The sequence below is a fragment of the Salmo trutta genome, chromosome 31, assembly GCF_901001165.1.
Source record: "Salmo trutta chromosome 31, fSalTru1.1, whole genome shotgun sequence".
In the NCBI taxonomy this organism is placed as follows: Eukaryota; Metazoa; Chordata; class Actinopteri; order Salmoniformes; family Salmonidae; genus Salmo; species Salmo trutta.
The window spans coordinates 5,125,410-5,149,925 of NC_042987.1; the positions used below are offsets into that span (position 1 = coordinate 5,125,410).

Genomic DNA, 24,516 nt, shown 5'->3' on the forward strand with positions numbered 1-24,516 from the left:
AGCTTCAACTGGAAGCCAGTGGAGTGTGCGGAGGAGCAGGGTGACGTGAGAGAACTTGGGAAGGTTGAACACCAGACGGGCTGCGGCGTTCTGGATGAGTTGTAGGGGTTTAATGGCACAGGCAGGGAGCCCCGCAAACAGCAAGTTGCAGTAATCCAGACGGGAGATGACAAGTGCCTGGATTAGGACCTGCGCCGCTTCCTGTGTGAGGCAGGGTCGTACTCTGCGAATGTTGTAGAGCATGAACCTACAGGATTGGGTCACCGCCTTGATGTTAGCGGAGAACGACAGGGTGTTGTCCAGGGTCACGCCAAGGCTCTTAGCACTCTGGGAGGAGGACACAATGGAGTTGTCAACCGAGATCATGGAACGGGCAGTCCTTCCCCGGGAGGAAGAGCAGCTCCGTCTTGCCGAGGTTCAGCTTAAGGTGGTGATCCGTCATCCACACTGATATGTCTGCCAGACATGCAGAGATGCGATTCGCCACCTGGTTATCAGAAGGGGGAAAGGAGAAGATTAATTGTGTGTCGTCTGCGTAGCAATGATAGGAGAGACCATGTGAGGATATGACAGCCAAGTGACTTGGTGTATAGCGAGAATAGGAGAGGGCCTAGAACTGAGCCCTGGGGGACACCAGTGGTGAGAGCACGTGGTGCGGAGACGGATTCTCGCCATGCCACCTGGTAGGAGCGACCTGTCAGGTAGGACGCAATCCAAGAGTGATCCGCGCCGGAGATGCCCAACTCGGAGAGGGTGGAGAGGAGGATCTGATGGTTCTCAGTATCAAAGGCAGCAGATAGGTCTAGAAGGCTGAGAGCAGAGGAGAGAGAGTTAGCTTTAGCAGTGCGGAGAGCCGACGTGACACAGAGAAGAGCAGTCTCAGTTGAATGACCAGTCTTGAAACCTGACTGATTTGGATCAAGAAGGTCATTCTGAGAGAGATAGCAAGAGAGCTGGCCAAGGACGGCACGCTCAAGAGTTTTGGAGAGGAAAGAAAGAAGGGATACTGGTCTGTAGTTTTTGACATCGGAGGGATCGAGTGTAGGTTTTTTGAGAAGGGGTGCAACTCTCGCTCTCTTGAAGACGGAAGGGACGTAGCCAGCGGTCAAGGATGAGTTGATGAGCGAGGTGAGGTAAGGGAGAAGGTCTCCCGAAATGGTCTGGATAAGAGAGGAGGGGATAGGGTCAAGCGGGCAGGTTGTTGGGCGGCTGGCTGTCACAAGTCGCAAGATTTAATCTGGAGAGAGAGGGGAGAAAGAGGTCAAAGCATAGGGTAGGGCAATGTGAGCGGGACCAGCGGTGTCGTTTGACTTAACAAACGAGGATCGGATTTCGTCAACCTTCTTTTCAAAATGGTTGACAAAGTCGTCTGCAGAGAGGGAGGAGGGGGGAGGAGGATTCAGGAGGGAGGAGAAGGTGGCAAAGAGCTTCCTAGGGTTAGAGGCAGATGCTTGGAATTTAGAGTGGTAGAAAGTGGCTTTAGCAGCAGAAACAGAGGAAGAAAATGTGGAGAGGAGGGAGTGAAAAGATGCCAGGTCCGCAGGGAGGCTAGTTTTCCTCCATTTCCGCTCGGCTGCCCGGAGCCCTGTTCTGTGAGCTCGCAATGAGTCGTCAAGCCACGGAGCAGGAGGGGAGGACCGAGCCGGCCGGGAGGATAGGGGACATAGAGAGTCAAAGGATGCAGAAAAGGAGGAGAGGAGGGTTGAGGAGGCAGAGTCAGGGGATTGGTTGGAGAAGGATTGAGCAGAGGGAAGAGATGATAGGATGGAAGAGGAGAGAGTAGCAGGAGAGAGAGAGAGCGAAGGTTGCGATGGCGCAATACCATCTGAGTAGGGGCAGAGTGAGTAGTGTTGGAGGAGAGCGAGAGGGAAAATGATACAAGGTAGTGGTCGGAGACTTGGAGGGGAGTTGCAGTGAGATTGGTAGAAGAACAGCATCTAGTAAAGATGAGGTCAAGCGTATTGCCTGCCTTGTGAGTAGGGGGGGACGGTGAGAGGGTGAGGCCAAAAGAGGAGAGGAGTGGAAAGAAGGAGGCGGAGAGAAATGAGTCAAAGGTAGACGTAGGGAGGTTAAAGTCACCCAGAATTGTGAGGGGTGAGCCATCCTCAGGAAAGGAACTTATCAAGGCGTCAAGCTCATTGATGAACTCTCCAAGGGAACCTGGAGGGTGATAAATGATAAGGATGTTAAGCTTGAATGGGCTAGTGATTGGCCTTCCCTGTGGCTCAGTTGGTAGAGCATGGTGTGTGCAACGCCAAGGTTGTGGGTTTGATTCCCATGGGGGGCCAGTACAAAAAAATGAAAAATGCATGAAATGTATGCATTCACTACTGTAAGTCGCTCTGGATAAGAGCATCTGCTAAATGACTAAAATGTAAATGTAAATGATTGTGACAGCATGGAATTCAAAGGAGGAGATAAGAAGTTGAGGGAACTGGAGGGTAGCATAGGCTGAGATGAACTCTGCCTTGTTGGCCGCAGACTGGCAGTTCCAGAGGCTGCCGGAGACCTGGATCTCCACGTGGGTCGTGCGCGCTGGGACCACCAGGTTAGAGTGGCAGCGGCCATGCGGTGTGAAGTGTTTGTGTGGCCTGTGCAGAGAGGAGAGAACAGGGATAGACAGGCTACAGGAGAGGCTATGCTAATGCAAAGGAGATTGGAAAGAAGATTAACTAAACAACTGGGGAAGTGGGAGAGCAGGGCCTCCCTCACTAACCATATGCTGAAACACTCAAATATAACTATTCCAACTTCCACTTAGAAATTATAATTTTTGTAAACTACAGTGGTTTAATGTTTCCAGGAATAGGCTCAAACTTAGTTTATTCAGCTAGATAACTTGGTACAGTATTCTTCCGTGAAAACCCATCCAGTGCACTGTGTCTTATGACGCCGTAGCTAACTAGCATGCTAGCATCCAATAACACACGGTTAGCACCAATACTTGGTTACAACAAGCTACCAATGGATCATTCGTGTCCGTGTCTAGTTCATAACGCAGAAGTAATTAAACGCTGGCTAGCTAACACAAAGTCAGTCCTGCTTGCTACACAAGTGGACTACACAACTTGAAAGCTTACGTTGCAAAAATCTTATTGACTAAAAATGAAACAGTACTGCTAGCTGGTAGCTGGTAGAGTTGGCTAGCTTGCAGTGGCTGCGTTTACTTTTATCTTTGACACAAAGACAACTATGTAGCTAGCTAACGTTACACTAATCAAATCGTTCCGTTGTAATGTATTTAGTTTCTACAGTACTGCTAGTTGGTAAAGTTGGCTAGCTAGCAGCGGCTGTGGTGTTGTGATGTTGACGCCGTTTGGAAAATGGCGCGAACGAACTAATACAGCTGGCTAGCTGGCTAGCTAACCTTGTTAGTTTCTCAAAGTTATTTTCTCAAAGCTACACCTACACCTTTAGCTACACCTTTATCCTTGATGCAAAGACAACTATGTAGCTATTTTCTGGAATTTTCCAAGCTGTTCAAAGGCACAGTCAACTTAGTGTATGTAAACTTCTGACCCACTGGCATTGTGATACAGTGAATTATAAGTCAAACAATCTGTCTGTAAACAATTGTTGGAAAAATTACTTGTGTCATGCACAAAGTAGATGTCCTAACTGACTTGCTAAAACTATAGTTTGTTAACAAGAAATGTGTGGAGTGGTTGAAAAACGAGTTTTAATGACTCCAACCTAAGTGTATGTAAACTTCAACTTCTGATATGTACATGAAGGTAGGGTAAAGTGATTAGGCATTACGATAGATAATAATAAGAGTTTAAAAAGGCAACAGTAAACATTTACATTTACATTTTAGTCATTTAGCAGACGCTCTTATCCAGAGCGACTTACAGTAGTGAATGCATACATTTCATACATTTTTTTTTATCCGTACTGGTCCCCAACATGTAGTTGAATGAATGATGCAGCGCCACCCTTGGGCCAATCAATGTAATTTTGTAAATGACGGATCTCTGTAGCATGACACATCATTCACCCAAGTTTCGTCAAAATCGGGCCAGTGGTGTCTGAGATATCGCTTGTGACTAAAGTGCGTACAGTTAATTACTATACTGCCCCCCCCCGGGGCCAATGAGTGTACTTCTGTAAATGCCAGATTTCTATGGCAAGACGCATCATTCACCCAAGTTTTGTCTAAATCAGGCCAGTGGTGTCTGAGATATCGCGTGGGTTAGCTAGACTCATATACCTGAGCATGTGTGCCAAATTTCAGAGATTAAAAGAGAAAAAAACATGTGCCCATTATAGCACCACCGTGTGGCCGGAATGAATTGTCTTGCATATGTTGAGTCTTGACAGTGTTTGCAACATGTGTACCAAAGTGTGTTACAATACGAATATCCTTGACTGATTTATATGCATTTATATGCCAGACCACGCCCAAGTGAATGTTTATTGGTCAATAATGGCCATGTAGATTTAGGTACTAGTCTGGACTGTATTGGTTAGTGACAGGGACATGGTTGTTGAATTTGTTCATTTTCAGTCCCTGTGGCCTTCAACAAGTGAGTTCCTAGGCAAATGTTAACATTATTAAACTCTTTATGACAAAACATTACATATCTCATAAATTCTTATTTTGAGGCATAGCTTCATCCTAATACAGTGGCCAGAACTCATTGTTTACAGGCCACATTAGGTCTACAAGTAGGCCTGTATGTTATTTATCTTTGTGTAGCATAACATTTATAAATCAGTCACTCATGGAAAATTTGCGATATTATAAACAATTACAAAGAATTAACCTGCAGTAGTGCATACTGGGAAAAAGTTCATTTGTTGTCATAACTTAAAAAATACAGTTGATTTGACTTCTCATTTAGTTCTGAGTCAGTATCACATACACATTTTAAGTAATAATGACTTTTCATTGATTTTGTGTTTATTTTACCAGACGTTTTAGAGTTAAAAATGCCTTGGGGTTTATGGTGTACATGCTGTATGGCAGAAATATTAACCTGTCAGTTCCTTCATTTACCCACCAGAGGGAACTATTTCTTCTGCTCAGTGCTCAGTGTTTAATGTCAGAGGAAGTGTGTATCTGTAACGCTCCGGGTTGAAGTCCCCCCTTAACCACAGGTCTACGATCAGATCACCCTAACCTCAATACTAATCTTAACCATTGAAACTAATCTTAGATCAGTGTGTAGGGAGCAATTTGAGCCTGATCTTTATCACTATTTCCAGCCCCATGTGCTCCACTGACCTTACCTGTCCACATGAATAGAACATCAGATCAACAAAGACTATGTCTAGGAGAGAAGCAGAATTTATCAGACAAATATCTTCCTTTTGCAACTTTTCTCTGCTATCATCCTTTAGTTGTTAGAATATGTCCCACAGACATTATTAAATCTCATTGTTGAAAGTATACCATAACTCCTGATGTGCCCTGGGTCTGATATCATTTTGTAACCAGATGGAAATAGTGTGTATAGTGTGGGCAGCACTGAAAGAGGGTAATGGAGGGACAATGATAAAGATCAAACTTTCCAGTGTGTTTGGCGGTCCTACCTGTTTTCTCTTACTGTGTGTGTGTATTTTGTTCCTGTCTGTGTCTGTGTGTGTGTGCACGCTCACGCGTATTTGCACAGCACAAACAGGGGGATTGTAATCTGCTTGGTCAGAGGTTTGGTAGATTGACAGAGCTGTGTAAAGTATTTTATTTATTTTGATTTAACCTTTATTTAACTAGGCAAGTCACTTAAGAACTCCCGGAGTGGACCAGCCACCACCGGCCAGTTATTTACAATGACGGCCTACCAAAGGCAAAAGGCCTCCTGCGGGGACGAGGGCTGGGATTAAAAATAAAATAAAAATATAGGAAAAACACATCACAACAAGAGACACCACAACACTACATAAAGAGAGACCTAAGACAACAACATAGCATGGCAGCAACACATGACAACAACATCGTAGCAACACAACATGGCAGTAGATCAAAACACGGTACAAACATTATCGGGCCCAGACAACAGCACAAAGGCAAGAAGGTAGAGACAACAATACATCACGCGAAGCAGCCACAACTGTCAGTAAGTGTCCATGATTGAGTCTTTGAATAAAGAGATGGAGATAAAACTGTCCAGTTTGAGTGTTTTTTGCGGATCGTTCCAGTTGCTAGCTGCAGCGAACTGAAAAGAGGAGCGACCCAGGGATGTGTTTGCTTTGGGGACCTAACAGAATATGACTGGCAGAACGGGTGCTGTATGTGGAGGATGAGGGCTGCAGTAGGTATCTCAAATAGGGGGGAGTGAGGCCTAAGAGGGTTTTATAAATAAGCATCAACCAGTGGGTTTTGCGACAGGTATACAGAGATGACCAGTTTACAGAGGAGTATAAAGTGCAGTGATGTGCCCTATAAGGAGCATTGGTGGCAAATCTGATGGCCGAATGGTAAAGACCATCTAGCCGCCCGAGAGCACCCTTACCTGCCGATCTATCAATTACGTCTCCGTAATCTAGCTTGGGTAGGATGGTCATCTGAATCAGGGTTAGTTTGGCAGCTGGGGTGAAAGAGGAGCGATTACGATAGAGGAAACCAAGTCTAGATTTAACCTTAGCCTGCAGCTTTGATATGTGCTGAGAGAAACAGAAGGAAGATGGCACTGACAGAGATGGTCGCCTCGCTTCGCATTCTTAGGAAACTATGCAGTATTTTTTTTTTAGGTATTATTTCTAACATTGTTAGCCCAGAAAATCTTAAGTATTATTACATCCAGCCGGGAAGAACTGTTGGATATAAGATCGACGTCAACTTACCAACATTACGACAAGGAATATGACTTTCCTCAAGCGTATTTTTTGTTCGAACCTCCACCCTGGACATCCCAGAGGCCGACCCAAAACAACGTCGTCCCCGCATGAGAGTCAGACAGAGAGGCCTCCTGGTCAGACTTAGAAGGCAAGCACACCATCCACCGCTTCCGAGCATATTACTCGCCGATGTCCAGTCTCTAGACAACAAGGTAGACAAAATTAGGGCACGAGTTGCCTTCCAGAGAGACATCAGAGATTGTAACATTCTCTGTTTCAGGGAAACATGACTCTCTCGGGATATGTTGTCAGAGTCGGTACAGCCACCGGGTTTCTTCATGCGTCGCGCCGACAGAAACAACCATCTCTCTGGTAAGAAGAAAGGCGGGGGTGTATGCTTCATGATTAACGACTCATGGTGTAATCATAACAACATACAGGAACACAAGTCCTTTTGTTCACCTGACCTAGAATTCCTTACAGTAAAATGCCGACCGCATTATCTCCCAAGAGAATTTTCTTAGATTATAGTCACAGCCGTGTATATCCCCACCCCCTGAAAGAACTTCACTGGAGTCTATGTAAACTGGAAACCATATGTCCTGAAGCTGCATTTATTGTAGCTGGGGATTTTAACAAAGCTAATTTGAGAACAAGGCTTCCTAAATTCTACCAGCACATTTATTGTTGTACCCGCTCGAGCAAAACACTTGACCACTGCTACCCTAACTTCCGCGATGCATACAAGGCCCTCCCCCGCCCTCCCTTCAGCAAGTCTGACCATGACTCCATCTTGTTGCTCCCCTCCTATAGGCAGAAACTAAAATAGGAAGGCCTGTGTTTAGGTCGAACCAACGCTGGTCTGACCAGCTGGATTCCACACTTCAAGATTGCTTAGATCACGTGGATTGGGATATGTTCTGGCTAGCCTCAGACAATAACATCGACGTATACGCTGACTCGGTACGTGAGTTTATTTGGTAGTGCATTGGAGATGTTGTACCCACTGTGACTATTAAAACCTTCCCTAACCAGAAACCGTGGACTGATGGCAGCATTCGCGCAAAACTAAAAGCGCGAACCACCTCATTTAATCATGGCAAGGCGACTGGAAACATGACCGAATACAAACAGTGTAGATATTCCCTCCACAAGGTAATCAAACAAGCAAGTGTCAGTATAGAGACAAAGTAGAGTCGTAATTCAACGGTTCAAACACCAGACGTATGTGGCAGTATCTACAGACAATCATGGATTACAAAAAGAAAACCAGAGCAGTCATGGACATCGACGTCTTGCTCCCAGACAAGACAAATTAAATAACTTCTTTGTGCGCGTTGACGACTATACAAAGACTGTAGGCTCTCCTTCTCCGTGGCCAACGTGAGTAAAACATTTGAACGCGTTAACCCACGCAAGGCTGCCGGCCCAGACATGCTTCAAGATGGCCAGCATTGTTCCTGTTCCAAAGAAAGCTAAGGTAACTGAACTAAATGACTATCGTCCCGTAGCACTCACTTCTGTCATCATGAAGGGCTTTGAGTGACTAGTCAAGGATCATATCACCTCCACCCTACCTGATATCCTAGACCCACTACATTTTACTTACCACCCCAATAGGTCCACAGACGATGCAATCACCATCACACTGCACACTGCCTTATCCCATCTGGACAAAAGGAATACCTAAGTAAGAATGCTGTTCATTGACTACAGCTAAGCATTCAACACCATAGTACCTTCAAAACGCATCATTAAGCTTGAGACCCTGGGTCTCCACCCCGCCATGTGCAACTGGGTTCTGGACTTTCTGACGGGCCGCCCCCAGGTGGTGAAGGTAGGAAACAACATCTCCGCCCCGCTGATCCTCAACACTCGGGCCCCACAAGGGTGCGTTCTCAGCCCTCTCCTGTACGCCATGTTCACCCATGACTGCATGGCCATGCACGCCTCCAACTCAATCATCAAGTTTGCAGACAACACTACAGTGGCAGGCTTGATTACCAACAACGATGAGACAGCCTGCAAGGAGGAGGTGAGGGCCCTCGGAATATGGTGTCAGGAAAATAACCTCTCACTCAACGTCAACAAAACAAAGGAAATGATCGTGGACTTCAGGAAACAGCAGAGGGCACCCCCCTATCCACATCGATGGGACAAGGTGGAGAAGGTGGAAGGTTTTAAGTTCCTCAGCGTACATATCACGGACCAACTGAAAGGGTCCACCCACACAGACAGCGTGGTGAAGAAGGCGCAACAGTGACTATTCAACCTCAGGAGGCTGAAGAAATTTGGCTTGTCACCTAAAACCCTCACAAACTTTTACAGATGCACAATCGAGAGCATCCTGTCGGGCTGTATCACCACCTGGTACGGCAACTGCACCGACCTAAACCGTAAGGGTCTCCAGAGAGTAGTGTGGTCTGCACAACGCATCACCGGAGGCAAACTACCTGCCCGCCAGGACACCTACAGCACCCAATGTCACAGGAAGGCCAAGAAGATAATCAAGGACAACAACCACCCGAGCCACTGCCTGTTCACCCCGCTATCATCCAGAAGGCGAGGTCAGTACAGGTGCATCAAAGCTGGGACCGAGAGACTGAAAAAAAGCTTATATTTCAAGGCCATCGGACTGTTAAACAGCCATCACTAACATAGAGAGGCTGCTGCCAACATACAGACTCAAATCCCTGGCCAATTTAATAAATGGATTTAATAAAGTTATCACTAGTCACTTTAAATAATGCCACTTTAACCTCTCTAGGGTAGGTGGCACCAAATCGTCCCACCTACATAACAGCCAGTGGAATCCTGTGGCTCGTTATTCAAATACCGTAGAAATGCTATTACTTCAATTTCTCAAACATATGACTATTTTACAGCATTTTAAAGACAAGACTCTCGTTAATCTAACCACACTGTCTGATTTCAAATAGGCTTTACAACGAAAGCAAAACATTAGATTGTCAGCAGAGTACCCAGCCAGAAATAATCAGACACCCATTTTTCAAGCTAGCATATAATGTCACAAAAACCCAGAAGACAGCTAAATGCAGCACTAACCTTTGATGATCTTCATCAGATGACACACCTAGGACATTATGTTATACAATACATGCATGTTTTGTTCAATCAAGTTCATATTTATATCAAAAACCAGCTTTTTACATTAGCATGTGACGTTCAGAACTAGCATACCCCCGCAAACTTACGGCGAATTTACTAACAATTTACTAAATTACTCACGATAAACGTTCACAAAAAGCATAACAATTATTTTAAGAATTATAGATACAGAACTCCTCTATGCACTCGATATGTCCGATTTTAAAATAGCTTTTTGGTGAAAGCACATTTTGCAATATTCTAAGTAGATAGCCCGGCATCACAGGGCTAGCTATTTAGACACCCAGCAAGTTTAGCCTTCACCAAACTCCGATTTACTATTAGAAAAGTTTGATTACCTTTGGTGTTCTTCGTCAGAATGCACTCCCAGGACTTCTACTTCAATAACAAATGTTGGTTTGGTCCCAAATAATCCATAGTTATGTTCAAACAGCGGCGTTTTGTTCGTGCGTTCAAGACACTATCCGAATGGTAAATAAGGGTTATGAGCATGGCGCATTTCGTGACAATTTTTTTTGAAATATTCCATTACCGTACTTCGAAGCATGTCAACCGCTGTTTAAAATCAATTTTTATGCCATTTTTCTCGTAAAAAAGTGATAATATTCCGACCGGGAATCTGCGTTTAGGTAAATAGACGAAAGAAAATAAAGCACGGGATCGACTCGTGCACGCGCCTAAGCCCATTATCCTCTTATCGGCCACTTGCCAAAAGCGCAAATGGGTTTCAGCCTGGGGCTGGAATGACATCATTCAGCTTTTTCCCGGGCTCTGAGAGCCTATGGGAGCTGTAGGAAGTGTCACGTTACAGCAAAGGTCCTCAGTCTTCAATAAACATAGACAAGAAGAACAAGATCTTGTCAGAGAGGGCACTTCCTTTAAGGAATCTTCTCAGGTTTTTGCCTGCCATATGAGTTCTGTTATACTCACAGACACCATTCAAACTTTAGGGTGTTTTCTATCCAAAGCCAATAATTATATGCATATTCTAGTTACTGGGTAGGAGTAGTAACCAGATTAAATCGGGTACGTTTTTTATCCGGCCGTGTAAATACTGCCCCCTAGCCCTAACAGGTTAACCTGTTGGGGCTAGGGGGCAGTATTGAGAAATTTTGAAAAAAATATGTGCCCATTTTTAACTGCCTCCTACACCAACTCAGAAGCTAGGATATGCATATTATTAACACATTCGGATAGAAAACACTCTGAATTTTCTAAAACAGTTTGAATGGTGTCTGTAAGTATAACAAAACTCATATTGCAGGCAAAAACCTGTGAAAAATAGATTAAAAAAAATTTGAATTTTGTGACTGTACTATTTAGTGTCATTGTTTTATAGATACCACAGTGAGAAAGGATTCATTTCGCAACTCCTACGGCTTCCACTAGATGTCAACGATCTTTATAAAGTTGTTTGAAGCGTCTATGATTAACACAGAGCAAATGCAGGGAAGTTGACATGTCGTCACTTCATTTTTTCACGCCTGCGCATAAATCTGAGAAGAGTGAATTTGTCATAATCGTTTTTCTAGACACAGGATAGGTTGTGTGAAAATATTACTGATGTTTACTGATGTTTCACGTTAAAAATGGACCAAAAGATTGATGCTAAACAACGTTTGACATGTTTGAACGAACGTAAATAGATTATTTACTAGTTTTTTTTTAGCTTTTCGGCGTGATTTTACACCCCCCCCCACCACGTTTTGTGGGAGCCTACTGAACGCTAATGAAATAAGATATAGATAGGAGTGAGGAAAATGTGTGCATTGATAAGCACACCAAAGACGGCATTAACGATAAGAAATAAAGACGGCACTTCTAAAATCCTATTTCACACTATAGACTGCTGAATTTGCAAGATAACTTTTCTGTCATTTTGATTTCGGCACAAATGAAAGTGTGGCATGGATTAGTGGATTGATGTTTCAGCATTGTCTCATTAAGGAGTTCTGCATTCGACTAGCCAAAGGTGACATGCACACGCCGTTACAAGCCTGTTAGAGTTAGCAGAAGGAGGACAGGCAATATCCACCATCGTAGTACAGATGAAGAGTTTGGATTGTGAAGCTTACTGAATCTGGTTAGCTTTAGAAAACCCTGAGTAGATCTAGCTTGCTTCGTGGATACCCCGCAGGGCTACAGGCCCCCAACCCCCAAAAAACATTTCATTTTATTTTCATTATTTTTTTAGGAACTCAGTCGGGGTCACAACTTACTGCTGAGAGTTAGAATAGTAGAATCAACTAGGTGCAACTTCTACATTTGGTAGAGTGTCAGTAGTTTTTCTCTTGTAATGTCAGTCACTGACAGTCACTCAATTAGACCATGTTACCTAAAGATGTTTAAATTGGTAAGTTAGTCTAGCCAGCTATCTACACCTTGTAGTAATCATTACCGGATTACTGACCAGGCATGCAGAGCATCTGCCCAGGCGCCCTGACCTTCAGGGGGCCCCCATTGATTTTGTTGGTCACTCGCACTGAGATATCATATGAGCATGGGATAAGTCATGGGACATTTTAGAATTAGCTTTCAAATGGCAAAATATTCTCTCGGCCCCATGGGAAAATGAATAGAATTGCAGGAAATTTGCTTTAAAACTGCAAAATGTTCTGTCCGCCCCAAGGCACAATGAGTAGAATTGCATGAAATAACTCTCCGCTGTCAAGAGGGGGACCACCAAAAAAATGACCGTGAGGTGGGGGGCCACCAAACTGGGAATGGGCATTTGAAATTATTTCACTATTTGAATAATATCAATCAGGGGCGGAAATCCCAGGGGGGAATGGGAAAAATATGATTTGTCCCCCCCAATATATCACTGTAAACATAACTATGTAATTTTAAATAATATTAATAATACGCAATGAAAGCAATTGTGCTGATTATAGACACTTAATAGCGCGTTTTTAAGTTTCAAAAGATTGCGACCCCCCACCCTTTGCCTCACAATGGTTTGATCCACTGCCAGTTCCTTAGTTGGCAAGGTAACAGAGGGTTCATATCTACTGTCTGAAAGGCACTCAATGCACGTAACTGACGTGAGGTTCATCCAGTCAATCGCGCCATAGCAATGTTTTGTTTTATGTTGGCAGGTTTCACACACACACTAGCTGAATTTGCAGAGTTAGCGCGCAAATATTAACTATTAAGCTAGCTAGTACCTATTCCATTTATGTGGCGTCATCAAAGATGGAATCTTTGCTATCGTCAATTTATTCCAAGATCAGCATGCAGCTGTAAGTTAGTGCTTCAAAGTCCCTGTAATAAGGTTAGCGATAAACTGAAGTCCAAACTGAACAGAACTACACTCTCTTCTACCATTGTCTTAAATATATTTAATGGTCTCGTTGCAAAAGCTAAATTGTGGCAAGGGAACTTTTATTTATTTATTTTATTTCACCTTTATTTAACCCGGGTAGCAAAGATTATAACAAACACCACTGAAACGGAATTGGTGCTCGCTAGCTTTGCAAATTCAGCTATTGTTGGAAGCCAGCCAATATGAAACAAACGATTAAAATTACAAAAGGTTGCAGCATATGTTGTGTAAATGGTGAACTCATACAGCTGTCAACTCTTGACGTTTTAATCCGTTTCACATTTGCTAGCTACCTTTTAGATCGAAGCCCATATAGAATGATAGAAGATAAGATGATAGAAGCCCATCTCCTACTGTAAATAACCTACACACTGTGTGTGTGTGTAGCCAGCCAGGTAGAAAAATGGCAGAAAAAAGAAAAAAGACAGACATCAGAGTATTTTTCAGTACACCAAAACGGAAAGTAAGAACCCTAGTAGCCTAATATCTCAAAGACTAGTTGATCAAATGTTCATAAGAAAGAAGTGAAATGCTAATGTAAATGTTTCACAATGATGTCATTAGGCAGAGCAGGCAACAGATGGCACACAGACAGCAGAGTTGGGGACAGATATGCAGGGACAGACTGGCAGAGACAGGGAGTCTCAGGTAAGTTTGTTGAGTCTTTGTTTGGCAACATTATGAAAGGTTCTCCATTTTTTTGACTTGTAAAATAGGAACATAATTGGAAAATGCCATGGATACCCCCACTCTCAACTTAAACTGGTAACTGAACTAAGATTTGTTAAAGGCAATGGTATTGCTGTTGTGATTAGTTGTGTAGTTTTGGGTACCGGCAGTTAGGAGTATGGCAAACACCTTATTTCTTTGGTTCCTCAATATACATTTACCATATTACAATGTAGGCTATGTGTTACAGCACTACTTTTGGTGTCCCCCTCAGGGATTGCTCTTGAGAAAATTTCATGTAATTGTCCCCTCCAAAATTGATATCAGATTTTCGCCCCTGATATCAATAATAAAGAATTGGGAAATTTCAATGGGCACTTTCTCGAGCGAGACAGAGAGCCGGTGCACTGCACTCTGCTTGTTTCAGCAGAAGGGTGGAGGAGTGTTGAGAGAGGAGCAGTGGCCAGTGTGTGTGACAGTCTATGTGTGGCATGGAGGGAGAGAGAGAGAGGGAAAATAGCCATACCGGCTCACACTAGTTAGACAAACTTGTTGCTACCATAGGTTATCTATCGTATCATCTGGTATTGCCTGTATTGACTGCATGAAATCGTTGTAAAGAAGCTAGTTAGCTACAGTAGCAAGGCTAATTGAGGCTATTTTGCTGCACTTCCCATCCTTGTCTACAACAACTGTAATGAAACAACCGCCTACCTGTTGGTTGATCATTGTAGCCTACTTCTCATTTAGCCAACTGAACTCCGGAATGTTTATTACATTTTGCATGGATTGGAAATCTCCCACTTCAGTTGCTACACATGGAGCCTCTAACTGTTGCGCTGCTTTGATTGACTGACAATAACAACAAGCTACACGTGTGGAAAGTGTATAGGCTACCAGTGTGTCTTTTGTATAGGGTGCACTCATAAAAACTGTCATTAACATGTTGAATGTATCTATGTAGGCTTTGTAGCAATGTCACATAGATCATTTTATTACATTTTGTAAAAAATGAATACTCTCCCAAGTAATCTAATACTAACGTCCGTTTGGATATTTGAATATTCGAATAACCGTGCCCATACTCCAGACCAAATCTCTCTTAGGGTCCCCAGAAAATTAGGACCGCCCCTGGTGTCATGATCTTAGGTTCTCTAGTGTGTCCTTGAGAGAGAGCTTGTTTTTGTCTGTTTAGTGTGTTTTAGAGAAAGCGTTGTCTCTTGTTTAAAGTTCAATGACAGGGCAAAATGTTGGTTTCCGCCTAAATAGATATACCCAACCGGAATTATTTTTCATGAGATGGCCATAAACAATAACTGTTAATGTTGCATAGTTTTAGAAAGAAAGTAAGTCACCTAACGGGTAAAACACATTTTCATTTGCTGAGGTGAACTCATTTTGAGGACACAAGCTCAAGTTCATAGTACAATGTTGTACACGTTACAACTTCAGCTTTAAGCACAAAGTGATTTTGTCCGTCTGTGACCAAGAAAAAGTGGTCTTGGTTCAATTCTAGGAAATTATTTTGCAGTTTCTCATGTTGAGAGCTCTAAATCTGGCTGAGAATATCACAGCGAGATGAAACTAGTATGAAACCGCTCAAAGTACCCCAAAAAGGGCTCTTATCATCTAAAAGGATATTATGTTTATGCGTGTGTACTGCAGCCTATATGTGTGTATGTGCTTCATAGCTCGTGTGTGTGTGTTGGTGAGCCTGCGTCCCCGCCCTTCTCCTGCTCTGTGGAGCACATGTTGTGTGCTTGGCCAGCGGAGAGGAGGGGACGATTATGCAAGAGCCTGTATGGCTGCCAAGCCGTGTGTGTGTGTGTGTGTGTGTGTGTGTGTGTGTGTGTGTGTGTGTGTGTGTGTGTGTGTGTGTGTGTGTGTGTGTGTGTGTGTGTGTGTGTGTGTGTGTGTGTGTGTGTGTGTGTGAGTGTGTGCGCTTGCGCGTGTGTTGAGGGAAGAAACAGCAAAACAGGTAGCCGTCCAGCCAGAGGAATAAATAGAACACACAGCCCCAATCCCTGAGATATAAAGATGTCATCACTGGCTCTGGAGAGAGCATCTTAATTTACAGAACGTTAACTACTGGGCTTTGTAATTATTGAGTTTGCTCTTTGTTAGAAAGTCAATTAAACCTGTAACTATGAGATTGTATATACAGCACAATCAACAAACTACTCCTGAACATGAATTAACTTTAATTGCGTTTACTAATGTCGCTCATAAAACATTCGTAATCACTGACACCATAGATGATGGATATGTATGAGATTCAGTAAAGAAATCTCCTGGGAGTCTTCTCCTGCAGTGGTTCTGTAGTGTAGATATGACGGTGGGGACAATGGAGGGTCTCTGTGTGTGATAGAGAGCAATAAACATCTGGATGTTGGTAGCACTCCTCTCTCACTGGAGACTGAGAAACCTCTTGATCGACCAAGAGTTAAAAAGATCCACCGATGAAGAAGAACATCTCATTTGATGACAGCATCTGATTCTGTTTAAGAGTGAGGGGAGACGTTCATTGAACCTGACAGCATAGTGAAGCTGCATACAGATGATTTGCTGTAAATGGGGAGATCTTTAATAGTACTACAAAATGTACACTTACAAATCTGATGCCAGAAGATAATTTCATCCATATGCACAACCATGCAAAACCATTTCAACAACCATGTCATTCTTCAATGCAAACACAGTCCCTCACTGTTCTCTTACTTGACTAGTGGTAGGATGGTTGGGTAGACAGTCACATGAGATCCACCCACCCACACCCACCCACCCACTCACACCCACACACCCACCCACCCACACCCACCCACCCACCCACACCCACACACCCATACACCCACACCCACACACACACACCCACCCACACCCACACACCCACCCACCCACACCCACACACCCACCCACACACACCCAACCACACCCACCCACATACCCACCCACCCACACACACCCACCCACACACCCACTCTAAAGGTCTGGGTGTAGCTGGTGCAGAGGAGCCAGGTGTAGGACAGCAGAGATCAGTAATAAAGTAACTTTACAAAAATTTACCAAGTACATGTAGGAATACCAAGCCCACACAAAAGGACCGAAATACATAAAACAAACACACACAAAAACCATGGGGAAAACAGAGGGTTAAATAATGAACATGTAATTGGGGAATTGAAACCACCAGGTGTGTAGAAAACTAAGACAAAACAAATGGAAAATGAAAGGTGGATCAGCGATGGCTAGAAGGCCGACGACGTCGACCGCCGAACGCCGCCCGAACAAGGAGAGGGACCGACTTCGGTGGAAGTTGTGACACCCACACCCACACACACACACACACACACACACACACACACACACACACACACACACACACACACACACACACACACACACACACACACACACACAGACACACATACACACACTTGCTGTTCAGTGTGGACTGTGTTTACATCTATTTCCCTGGATAAACATTTTCTAGGGAACTCACACACACAAACATACAGGTGTCCTGTCTCGTATGTCCATGTACTGTACATGCAGGCCTGACATAACGCTGAGGTGACATACCAGAGATAATCTACTGACTCGTATGTACTGTACATGCAGGCCTGACATAACGCTGAGGTGACATACCAGAGATAATCTACTGTCTCGTATGTCCATGTACTGTACATGCAGGCCTGACATAATGCTGAGGTGACATACCAGAGATAATCTACTGTCTCGTATGTGCTGTACATGCAGGCCTGACATAACGCTGAGGTGACATACCAGAGATAATCTACTGTCTCGTATGTCCATGTACTGTACATGCAGGCCTGACATAACGCTGAGGTGACATACCAGAGATAATCTACTGTCTCGTATGTCCATGTACTGTACATGCAGGCCTGACATAACGCTGAGGTGACATACCAGAGATAATCTACTGTCTCGTATGTCCATGTCCTGTACATGCAGGCCTGACATAACGCTGAGGTGACATACCAGAGATAATCTACTGTCTCGTATGTCCATGTCCTGTACATGCAGGCCTGACATAACGCTGAGGTGACATACCAGAGATAATCTACTGTCTCGTATGTACTGTACATGCAGGCCTGACATAACGCTGAGGTGGCATACCAGAGATAATCTACTGTCTCGTATGTCCATGTCCTGTACATGCAGGCCTGACATAACGCTGAGGTGACATACCAGAGATAATCTACTGTCTCGTATGTCCATGTACTGTACATGCAGGCCTGACATAACGCTGAGGTGACATACCAGAGATAATTTACTGACTCATGTCCATGTACTGTACATGCAGGCCTGACATAACGCTGAGGTGACATACCAGAGATAATCTACTGTCTCGTATGTACTGTACTGTACATGCAGGCCTGACATAACGCTGAGGTGACATACCAGAGATAATCTACTGTCTCGTATATCCATGTACTGTACATGCAGGCCTGACATAACGCTGAGGTGACATACCAGAGATAATCTACTGTGTGTGAGTATGCATGCAGAATGGCTGTCTCATTGAGTTGTTTTGCTTGGATTTATACAGTATATTGTGGAGATTTGTGTATGGCTTACATAACATATGGTTTGTATGTACAGTATTTTTTTGGCTTTATTATTGAGGCTTACGTGTTTTTTTGTTGAGCAAAACCTTTTGTGGAAGGTACTACGCCCCTTGCGCAGTCAATGTCGCTGAGATAAGTCGAGTTTCCTTGTAGGCCTATTCGGTCGGGAAACTGTGGAGCCAGCTGTACAGACTATTGCATGTTTTTGTTTATGAGTCTTTTATTAAAGAATGTGAAACGATGTTGTCTTTTTGCAGATTTTCATTAGATCATGCAGAGCTGTTATTTTTTGGGCCTAAAATACATGTGTTCATATGGGCAGAATATTATCTGTAGGCTAAAAAAAAAACATCTGGTAAAAGACTGACATTTGGACATTTCAATTAAAAAATACTCTTGAAATGGAAACATAGTTATTTTAGAGACACAAATTAACAATAGCCTATGATTCTTTAGGCTCTACTGGGCTCTCACCATTATTACCATTATTCACATCATTCACATTCAATCAGCTTTGGTGTTGACATCAGTGAGCTTTCTGAATGAGGAGAGACATTGGTAGGCCTATCAACGGAAACGTCTGAAAATGATAGGCTACAGCTCGCGTCACAGCTTCACCGGTAATTCACAGCTTCCCCGGGAAACTCAACATATTGTAGCCTCACGTGGATGAAAGAGTAGCAGGGGAAGGAGTTTGCCTTAATATATTACGTGTTGCGGTGGTGCTTCGAGTAGTGATTATGGGCCCTGGCTACCAGGCTGACAGCAGAGCCCTCACCTCTGTTCTCTGTGTGTCCACCAGGAGGCAGTGTTCATGGGAAACGGGGAGCAGTACATCTGGAAGCCCCCAGAGGACAATGACATCATCACCTTACACCCAGCGCCTATACCCCCGGGGGAGAACGTTCAGGGATACACACCCACAGCCATGGAGGTGAGGGATATGTCTGTGTGTGGGTGGGTGGGTGGGTGGTGGAGTGGGCGGGATGAGGTAAGTGTGTCATGGGGAGATTTGTGTATTGCTTATGTAACATATGGTTTGAATGTACAGTAAATTTGTGTTAACTTAATGGTCAAATTGTGAAAGAGAGGTCCTGTTTACCTAGAGAGCTCCTCTTTGATTGGCTTTGCCGCCGTAACACAGACCTCCATGCCTTCCTGAGTCAAACTTGGTCCGGGGCCTGGTATCTGGTTACACTGCAGGGTGGGATTACAGCCATGTGGAACCACAACATGTGGGTGGAACCTAACCCTTAACTCTGACACTTCAGTCACACTATGTGACAAAGTGACATCCCATTTCTCATGTAGTGCACTACTTCTGGACACTGTTGACTCGGTTGCAGACCACCAGGGGACTCTGTATCGAGCGTTTTTTTTCTTCTACTTATTCCCAGATAATTTCTGTTTCCTTTTTTTAGGTTTCCACATACAGTATTTATATAGACTTTGTTGACATTGTACATTCCCTTGCCTCCGTTACACTGAATGTAACAATAAGACACTGATGCATCCTCTGTACATACATACAGTATATGATGTTGTGATGAAATAGTATAAACTATAATAGTATAAACTAAAGTGCACTTTCCTCATGAGAAAACTATAGAAGTATGAACAAGCTGTAGTTTAGCTCCCGACTCAGCAAGATGCAGCTCAGTCTATGGGTATAAAACAGGTTTGAGCCCCTGGCTCCTTTTGCTGTGTGGCTGTGAGCAGAGCTTAAGGGGTTAAGTCTCTGCTGTTTGGCTCCTCATTTAGAATGTAGAGAGATCAGACTACTACACAGATTTCCCTCCCTTTATCTTTTTTCTGTCTTTCTCTCCCGCTCTCTCAATAACTAATTCTTTCACTCTCTTTGTCTTACTATTTGTCTCAGAGAGGCAAAAACAATCTCCTCTTTCTCTTCTCTTCCCCCTTAATCCCTCTTTCTCTTTAGGATTTTTTCTTTCTCTCTTTCTGAGCTCCTAGTATCCTCTGGAGTGTGTCAGTTGCACCCGTCAAAAGGTGTTCCTCCCCTCCTCCGGCCCTCTCTTCTCGTCCACTCCTTACTTGCCTTTTGTAGGCGCTGGCCTGCTCTCAACCAATCAGATCTCCCAAACCGGGTCTTACCCACTAACGTTCATAATGCACACAAACAAATCTAAATTCACCTCTTATTTTCTGATATCTACAAAATAACAGAAATAAGATTTTGTTGCCAGGTTTATAATCCTGTCACACAGAGAGCAGAAATACAAACGGTACTATATCTTAGAGTAGACGAGGAGAAGGAGAAGAGGAGAATGAAAAAAATAAAAGATACAGTACAGGCTTCTTCAACAGCTGCAGTTTTGAAACCCCCATCGTCTTGTGACTTCCTTCCTCTGCTGCAAACACACTCACACACACACACACAAATACACACACACACAAATACACACACACACACATAATGGCTGCACAGATAACACACACAGCTCAGGGCATGGTCTTTGTTTATCAAAAAAGATCATCTCAGATTTGTGGGGGCAGGGTTTAAGTGTTGCTAGAGATCTGTTAGGAAGAGAGAGACACAGAGTGAGAGAGAGGGGGAGGGAGATTGTTGAATCCAATGAAAAGAGGAACTCTTATTGTTTATGTTCTCCTGTATGACTATGTGTTATAAAATATATACTTTGTAGATACATAATCAGTGTCAGGTCCACCCCAACAGTTACCCCCTAAAGACCATTGTGCATTTTTTGAAACTATGAAAATCCCTTGGGGTCTGAGAGAGATAGTGACAGATGGAGTGACAGAAAGATAGAGACAGAGAGCAACATGGAGAACGATAGATAAAGAGAGCTATTTGGTCATGAAGCGTTTCTCAAGAGCAGTAGATCAGAGGTGCAGTCCGGGTGTGAACACGGAAGACAAACATGACCGTATCCCACAATCCTTTGGTGCACCTCTCTATGAACTATGAAACAGAAATGCCATAGAGGTCACAATGTTGCTTAGATGGTAAATGCCTCTGCCAGATTTTACACATGCCATTTGGTTGTAAGTAGTAAATGTCAAAGACACACGTTATTATTTGTTATTGTTGTTGCGTTGTCCAGAAGGACCCTGTAAGTAAGTACTTGGTTGGACGTATATACCATGTGTATCCTGTACATAGGACTAATAAAACATGAAACTTGATATGTTCTATTAATAATTGCCATATTTACACACATTTTCCTTCTTGAATAGTGGATGTGTCATAAATTCATCGAAACACATGGTTTAGTGGGTTGGCTGTTATCCAAGTCCCTGACACACACCATTGTATTTTCTCCACTACTTGTTTGGGCTGACTGTGGCGAAATGTAACTGGTTTATCCAGTGGTTAGGTAACTCTGCCACACAGCCCAGCCACAGCACACAGCAGGCTGATAACACAGTTTACTCTGCCTGAGCAAAATGGGTCAGGCTACTGCACTGTATCAACACACACACGCACACACACGCACATGCGCGCGCACGCACGCACACACACACACACACACACACACACACACAGATTCATGTTTGCTCATAAATGCAAATACTGTACACAGACATTCTTGCATACATGCAGGCTTTGCATACTGTATGTGCAGGCTGACACAGAGACAGTCTGTACACAATTATACAGTCATGAGGGCAATAAAAACCACTCACTATATCATCAAAGGCCTCACAGGTCTACTGTACTTGACATATGCTACACTGTAAAGAGGTTAGCGTGATTTTGACAGGCAGCTTGTGGCAAGTATAATTCTGTATTTCATATTACAGTACACTGTAATATAAATAGAAATAAAGTACTGTGTCATGACACAGTACAATACCATAACATTGACTTATACTGTAAAAAAGTAAATGTAAACGGAATGAATTTATAAATGAATGAATGAATAAAATTTGTTTTCACAGTTTTTCTACTTCAATTACAAGGGATTGCCTGCTATGTAAAGTGTTTACAAACATTACAGCATATTAATGACTATTTGGTGTTTTATACACTATATATACACAAAAGTATGTTTGACACCCTTCAAATTTGTGGATTCGGCTATTTCAGGCACACCCATTGCTGACAGGTGTATAAAATTGAGAACACAGTATTGTGAAGTTGAAACGTCTAAGAGCGACAATGGCTCAGCCGTGAAGTGGTAGGACACACAAGTTCACAGATTGTTACCGCCGAGTACTGAAGCACGTAAAAATGGTCTGTCCTCGGTTCCAACACTCACTACCAAGTTCCAAACTGCCTCTGGAAGCAACATTAGCGCAATAACTGTAAGTGGGGAGCTTCATGAAATGGGATTCCATGGCCGAGCAGCCGCACACAAGCCTAAGATCACCATGCACAATGCCAAGCGTCGGCTGGAGTGGTGTAAAGCTCGCTGCCATTGCACTCTGGAGCAGTGGAATTGCGTTCTCTGGAGTGATGAATCACGCTTCACCATCTGGCAGTCCGACAGACAAATCTGGGTTTGGCAGATGCCAGGAGAACGCTATCTGCCCAAATGCATAGTGCCAACTGTAAAGTTTGGTGGAGGAATAATGGTCTTGGGCTGTTTTTCATTGTTCAGGCCCCTTAATTCCAGTGAACGGAAATCTTAACGCATACAATGACATTCTAGACGATTCTGTGCTTCCTAATTCGTGGCAACAGTTTGGCGAAGGCCTTTTCCTGTTTCAGCATGACATTGCCCCCGTGCACAAAGCGAGGTCCATACAGAAATGGTTTGTCAGGATCAATGTGGAAGAACTTGACTGGCCTGCACAAAGTGCTGACCTCAACCCAATCAAACACTTTTGTGATGAATTGGAACGGCGACTTCGAGCCAGGCCTAATCACCCAACATCAGTGCCTGACCTCACTAATGCTCTTGTGGCTGAATGGAAGCAAGTCCACGCAGCAATGTTCCAACATCTAGTGGAAAGCCTTCCCAGAAGAGTGGAGGCTGTTATTGCAGCAAAGGGGAGACCAACTCCATATTAATGCCAATGATTTTGGAATTAGATGTTCGATTATCAGGAGTCAACATACTTTTGGTCATGTAGTGTATAACTTTCACTTCTAGAGGCCTTAGCAAAGGCTTCGAAACGGGCAGCGACTCAACGGCAAAACATACCGTAAGGATATGCCAAAATTCTCAAACATTTATGTAATGAACACAAGGGAGACAGAGAGCTGGTTTCAAGCGCAGGGTGCAGCAGGTGTTTAATGTAGAGGACCACAGGAGGAGGCAGGTAGCTGGGTCCAGGGGCAGGCAGCAGATCATACACAGGGGGTCCAAAAAGGCAACAGTACAGTCAGAGAAAAGGCTAGTAACGTCGTCTGGGAGATCAGGCAATAGGTTGATAACAGGAAATCCGATTAGCTTAGGTACAGGCAGAGAATAGGCAAAAGGCGTCGTTAGTGAGGTATGCAAAAACTATCATACACAGGAGGAGTACATTACGGGAAAACCAGAGCTCTGAATAGAAGTGTATCAAAAACAAACAATACCTCACAATGATGGGGTGCAAAGAACTGAACTAAATAGTGTATAGGTGATCAGAATTCAGGTGATTTAGATCTGGAGAGTAAGCTGCGTTCAGGGGATCTATGTGTTTGAGAGTGTGAGCTGGAAAGTGAGCTGCATTCAGGGGATCTACGTGTATGAGAGTGTGAGTTGGAAGCAGATGTTACAATTTAAGGTTTAAGGTCAATCTATTTGGTTTTTCCAAAATGCATTACAGTTTAAAATGTTCAACAAGTTCAAATTCAGTCCATCATTAATTTAAAATTCCAAATAATAAACAATTCAAATTTGGCAAAACAAATGGTCATTCAAAAAACAAAAACAAAACAATCAATCAATCAAAAATAATCAGAAAAAAATCAGTCAGTCCATTTAGTCATGCAATCTGTTCACAATGTGTCTGTGTCTTTGTGTTGTGGGAGGGGAGGGGAGGGGAAGGGAAGGGTGGGGTCTGGGTTGGCAGTTGCTGAAGGGAATTGGCAGTTGGGGTCGGTCGGTGCTG

The 24,516-nt window shown here is 43.6% G+C and overlaps 1 protein-coding gene across 1 annotated transcript in view; it reads left to right on the forward strand.

The window, feature by feature from the left end:
* Positions 1-24,516, forward strand: part of LOC115169160 (uncharacterized) — a 91,227-nt gene that overhangs the window by 65,147 nt on the left and 1,564 nt on the right. The window contains exon 8 of the mRNA XM_029724659.1: positions 19,295-19,426. Coding sequence (XP_029580519.1) covers positions 19,295-19,426 — 132 coding nt within the window. The remainder of the gene's footprint in view (positions 1-19,294; positions 19,427-24,516) is intronic.